At 37.8% G+C, this 6,188-nt stretch overlaps 1 protein-coding gene across 1 annotated transcript in view; it reads left to right on the top strand.

The window, feature by feature from the left end:
- The first annotated feature begins 865 nt into the window (after positions 1-865).
- LOC132853898 (tight junction protein ZO-2) overlaps positions 866-6,188 on the top strand; it is a 49,244-nt gene continuing 43,921 nt past the window's right edge. Inside the window, exon 1 of the mRNA XM_060881932.1 lies at positions 866-1,118. Within this exon, the coding sequence (XP_060737915.1) occupies positions 1,062-1,118 (57 nt within the window). The 5' untranslated portion in view covers positions 866-1,061. The remainder of the gene's footprint in view (positions 1,119-6,188) is intronic.

Raw genomic sequence — 6,188 nt, 5'->3', positions numbered from 1 at the left:
TGGGTAGTAGAAGGAAACTAGTAACCTTGGAGGAAACCCATATGGACACAGACAGCACACTCCACACAGATTTTGACCTGCCCCGAAACCTAGAATTAGATTCCAGTGGGAAAATGCTTGATGGGAACCACTAGGCCACATCTAATATGAATTCAGTAATGAATAAAAAGGTTAATGGAAAGTTTTAAAAAGTTTGTTTTGATTGTTTAAGGTGTCTAACATAAATCACAATGAAAAAGACGAGTTTGCATGCTACTAAATTGATATCAACATTTACATATTAGAGTATGTGACTTCAGAATAAGATCTGGTAGTTTTACAACTGAATACTAAGCTTGTAGAGTTGTCAAGAGCATTTACACAACTGCATGATTCCTAATTTTAGCAGTGGGTCATACAATTGAAATGCGTAAAACAACATGCTTTGCATGATTTTTTTACTCTGCATTCCCTTAAAAAAACACACACACTCACTCACACTCACTCACACTCACTCACACACACACACACACACACACACACACACACACACACACACACACACACACACACACACACACACACAGAGTTCTGTTTGTTAACATGTAACTTTCAGCGAGAACAGTTAAATCAATGTTGCCAGCTGGACGAGTCCATTTTAAGGGGTAGGGGTGTTGCAAAGTGATTGTGAAATTCGTACACGTTACACATTTAACTTTGTTTCATTTGGAGTCTGTGAATAAACGTCTTACTGCATATTAACAGTAATGTGTTTTTGGTTTATTTTCATATTCCGTGATTTTATTAACATTGATCAGTAGAGGTGAAGCAAACACCCCCGCTCCATTTCGCTTCATGGTATAATCGTGAAGTGGGTTGGCTTGGTTGAAAGTCGCTCTTGTAAAAATGTTTCTCAGGCTTTAGCTGTATGTTATAGAAAGTGCAAACAAGCCAGTGTGTAGTTTCTGTGCAGAATGATTGAAGGACCGTTTGACAGTTGCCATGCGTAGTTACACAAGATAAAGGCTTAAAATTACACAAGATAAATTTCTCACATATATATTTATATTAGTCCAGAAGAGATGCCCGTGAAAGGAGGAGGACGAACTGCGTATGCGAATAAAAACCAGAATGGACGAGTAAGTAAATTCAAATAAATACATTCATTTACGCTTTTTAAAACTATTATAATATCTTGTTTATCATCTTAACGTTTTAATGAATAGCAGTCGTGTCTTTTTTAATGAAAATAATGGACTCAGGGAAGGAAATTTCGTGAATTTGACCTTAAGATTGTTCAAAAACTTGGTCCTGACAGATGGCTTCCATCCCAAACCGAGTTGTATTCCCTGCATAAGTGCACTAGATATTTAGCACAGGATATTAACGGTGTATATATACACTATGTGTACAATAAACACGTATTTGGGATTCTGTCTGTATCTTATCCACCTGTTGCGGTTTCCTCTCAGGTCCAGATGTTTACATGTTACAGGTGTGTTAGGTATCAACATGTACTTTAGCATTTACGTCCCTCACACTGACAAGGCTCTAACTTTGACTTTTGACCTGTATTGTATGCTTAAACAGGTTTTATTTTCTGTTTTAGTTTCTCTCTGGATCTTGCTTAGAGCTTAGCAGACATTCAATGGTGTAAAGACATATAAAGTCAATTGTGTTGCTTGAGGTTCTTATACTTTTGGTGAAGAATTTTTATCCTTTACATTGGGCTGTATATTTGTTTAGAGGCAAAAAAGTGGCAAAGGTAAGCCGAGAACACTAGAGGATGGCTTCCTAATTATGGTTAGTGCAAGGTTTGATTGCATGGTTTGATTTGTTTCTGGGTGCAGAATAAATGATCCTGAAACAAAGGCGAGACTGTATGATGTTCCGGAAACATCATACAGTGAATTTTTGTTTAAAAAAAGTATTACCAAATCCACGTACAAGAAAAAATGACTTCTGAACAAAATCATGTTCCCACTGATACTTTAAGATCACATTCATCATTAACTTCATGTTTCACCCAGGTTTAATCAGACACAAACCTGTTAGAGATTAGAGAATACACACTAAAATTAGACAAAATTTCATAAATTATGGAAGGGATATTATAAAAATAGTGACATGAACAAGAATAATAACAGCTGCTGCAGTGAAGCTGCCTGGAAAAAGCTCCTTATTCAGGAGGCTGGCAAACATTTCTCCAAGGATCACAGGTAGATATTTGCAGAAGATGTGGTCACCAAATATACACTTAGACGGCACCTCCGTGCCTGCACGCTGCTGTAGAAAGTTCTGGAAGGCTGGAAGTTCAGCAGTGAGATACAGAAAGAGCTTTCTGGCAACAAGCATTCGGGGTCGGCTTGGCATACGGATGGTTATATGGAAAAGAACCTAATCTTAATCTTTTTGCCTACAAAATCCATGAGACTCATGTTAGGATACATGGCATTAAGGTCTCCACAATTTACAAGGAGGTTTTAAATGAAAGTCTGGCTGCTTCTGCCAAGAAGTTATAACTGGGTCATTACTGGATCTTCCAGCAGGGTGAGGATCCAGAAAAAACCTCCACATACACACCAAAATGTCATAACCTTTCTCCCACCAATCTTTATCAAGGGTGGCAATAATCCTGGAGCTGGCTACTTTGAAGATTTAAATAATTTAGCCTACTAAATATATAAGAGCAGTAGACTGAGGTCTGAGATGTTGTCAGTAGGAGGGTTAAGGATGGAGCCTTGTGTGGCCACACCCTCATTTTTTGGCTTTAGTAAATCATAACATTTACATTTTTTTTTCAGTTGGCAAGTATTATTGGATGGAGTTGCCTCATCCTACAGGGAAGCTGAAAATACTGTTTTGTGTGTATGTGTCTGTGGACACTCATCGAGCTCATTATTGTCTGTATGGCTTGGCACAGTGGGGAACGGCTTAGGCTGGGGATTACGGGTCCCATAATTTAGCAGTGCAGGAGCAGGGTGTACATGTCAGGATGAGATCGTCAAATAATCACAGCAAGAAACCTGTCTGCATGTTTACAGCAACTCGGCCTATTCGAGCTGGGCGAACGTATCGTACAGTATAACTTCAGTTCTGTTATAAACTCCTTCCCGTTAAACTTTTATAAGATAGCACGTGTTTCCTTAGTACATATAACACTGACCAACTCCTTTTTTTCCCAGCAGCACATACATGATTAAACATTTAACATATAATTTTGTACCAAATTTCATTTTACTTGTTTTTTTTTTACAATTTTTTTCTTTAGAAAAAGTTTTTTTCTTGTTTGTTTTTGTAAACATATCAGGTAGATATTACATAGTGTCATCACTGAAGTTTGACCCTTTATAGTGAAAAGTGTAAGTGCGCAGTGTGTAGCATGTCATTTGAGACGCAGCTGATGAATATAAAAACTGTAGCATGGACTGTAAAAGTTTATGCAGACTTTATACACAGTCTCTGTGTTCTCTTTGATGGGTTTTTCTGTGAGGAGACACCTACAGGTATGTGGCATTTTGTCATTGGTGTCATTGGAGTCAGCACTTTGTAACAGCTGTATAGGATCAAGGGCTTTCCGCTTACTCACTAACATGACAAGATGCATTTTTTTTGGTGTGTTAGCTTCAAGAGAGAGAAATTAAGATGAAGGTGGAAGCACTGTGTGTGTAGCGTTTATTACAGAAGTGTACTCAGGCTTGTTTTGCATACTTCCTTTATACACGATAAAATCATACAATGTGTCGTTGCTTTATGAACTTTAACTAACTGAAAACAAAATTGATGAATTGCTGTGATTTAAGAGGAATAAATCACTTTGGACAGCTTTCAATCAACACTCAAGTATCTCTCCATCTTGTCGCTGATTATTTTCCGATAACTGCAGCCTCTCTTTTATATATATATATCCTAATGGTTCCGGTTACACGGACAGCTGGTGGGAGACGCTAAACCACTAAGGTTTAAGACATGTGAGATCTGACTGTGCGGTTTTTGAGCAGCTGGGATCTAACCTTCTCAGACCCCCACAAGGAGCATGTGAAGAAGAAGGGCTCTTAATTAGACTTAATCTCCCAAATGGTCTGATCTCTTCTCCCCCCGGTTTCCTTTCATCTTCCCAGTGGCAGTTTGCCTTTTTATTTCCTGTTGTGATCATACCTTTTTGTAACATCATACAAGGGTTTTTTATTTATTTATTTTTTTGCATCAGTATGGCTTCTTCTTTCCTTTAGAAAGTATGAATCATCATGTCTTTGTTACTGTAAGTGAAGTTAGTTTTGGCACGAGTGTTCATAGAAGAAGCAACGAGTTCCCATAGTGCAGCTTGTTTAATTCCAGGCACATGAGGACTCTGTTTGCATTTGCATCTGTTTGTATTTGTCTCATGCTGTGTACAGATCGATGATCCTCCATTATATCACTCCCACCTACACCTCAGATAGAGAGTTGAACAAGTTTAACACAGCACAGGATTTCAGTTGACAGAAATGATCTTTCGTAGATCTGCACAGTTAATTGTAAGATTTTTAATCGTGATTTTTGTCTTAATAGTTAGCTGTGATTTCGAATAAATTATAATCATTAACACTTAATTGTTTTGTTTTGTTTTTATCTTCTGGCTTTAAGATCAGAGGTGGCTAGACCACACTGAAGCATGACAACCGCTATTCTTATGGATAAAGCTGCCATCACATCACACATCAACAAAATCTGTCTGGAGAAAAGGGATTTGCTCTGATGCTCACCTCACCTCATTCATAGATGAACTTTAAACCTGTGTATTTGACAATTTTGTGAGTGTGGGCCAATAGAAAATGGCCCAAGAGCTTAAGGCTTGGGTCTCAAGTTTCTTTATGAAAGACTAAACGTATAGAAGCTGGATTATTATTTGTTTCGGGTCGCCGTGTTTGATACAACAGTAGAATTTGACATGATTTTGTTCATTTCATTTCTGTGACAAAGAGCAGCTAAATTAACCTACTAATAATGTTCTACATAATAAGTTAGCAAGCTAGCATGACTCAGCAGTATGCGAGGAAGCCAGTTAACATGATGTTCCTTATCACAAACAAATTTAGGTTGGTACTGTACATGTCAGTTATTGTACTTTCGCAATAAATCCGCAAGCTGGCTTAATTAAGACAAGATTGCAGCTGCAGAAATTCCATAACGTCCCCATAACGTTCCATACTCTTTCCATAATTGTCTGTCATGGAATGTTGTTTTTTAAATCTCTTTAAAAAAGGATAACTTTTAAGCATAAGTTTATCAACACAGACCTCATCATTTTGGAGGTTTTTTGGACATATTTTTGTTATATTACAGATTATCCATTTAAGATGTCTCCATGTCTGACCATGACACTCATTATATCAGGTGTTGATGTTGGGTGAGGAGGTTTGGGATTCAGCTGGTGTTCCAGTTCACCTCTAAGGTCAGGGTTCTATGCAGACCACTCGAGTTCTTCCAGTCCAAAATTGATAAACCATGTCTCATAGAGCTCGCTTTGTGCACAGGAGCACTGTCATGCTGGAACAGGTTTGTGCCTCTTGGTACCAGTGAAGGGAAAATATAATGTTAAATCTTACTGTCAATCTAGACCAGGACGTCGAATCCTATGTAAAACTTTGTAGCAACAGGTAGGAGAAGAACCACTTATGGAAGTGTCATAGTTAAACATCCAGAAACCTTTTTCCATGTTGTGTATTACTAAATGTTCTGATCCCATGCGTTTGTCATCATACCTCTGGCTGAATTTTTTGATATTCTGTTATGTAGTACACAATAAATAGGATTATACATCTACATATCATCTCACTTAATTGGACAAAAATAATAATCGTTACTGTTTCATCGTGCTGCCTTGTGGCAGTAGAATGAATGCTGATATAATCTGCCTAAACAAATACCTCACCTTACACAACACTATTTTTCATATATGACTAAATATTCAAATCAGAGCTGGACTGTAAGTCGACGCCCAGTTTGAGTCACCGCATGCTAAAAAAGCTTGTACAGGAGGATGATGGCTGTTTTAACAAAGCTATTAAAAGGGATCGAACTTGATCTCTTTTGAAATATTTTTTCTGTGGGAGGTTGATAAATGATGTCTCACTTCAGCTGTCAATTAGCTCATGGTGTTTGTCTTTGTGCTACGTTCTGTACCGGTTGACTTTCTGTATGAACTCCATGAGACTGTTCTGGTGATC

This window comes from Tachysurus vachellii, chromosome 11, assembly GCF_030014155.1.
Source record: "Tachysurus vachellii isolate PV-2020 chromosome 11, HZAU_Pvac_v1, whole genome shotgun sequence".
NCBI lineage: Eukaryota > Metazoa > Chordata > Actinopteri > Siluriformes > Bagridae > Tachysurus > Tachysurus vachellii.
This window is presented reverse-complemented; position numbering and strand designations above follow the sequence as displayed.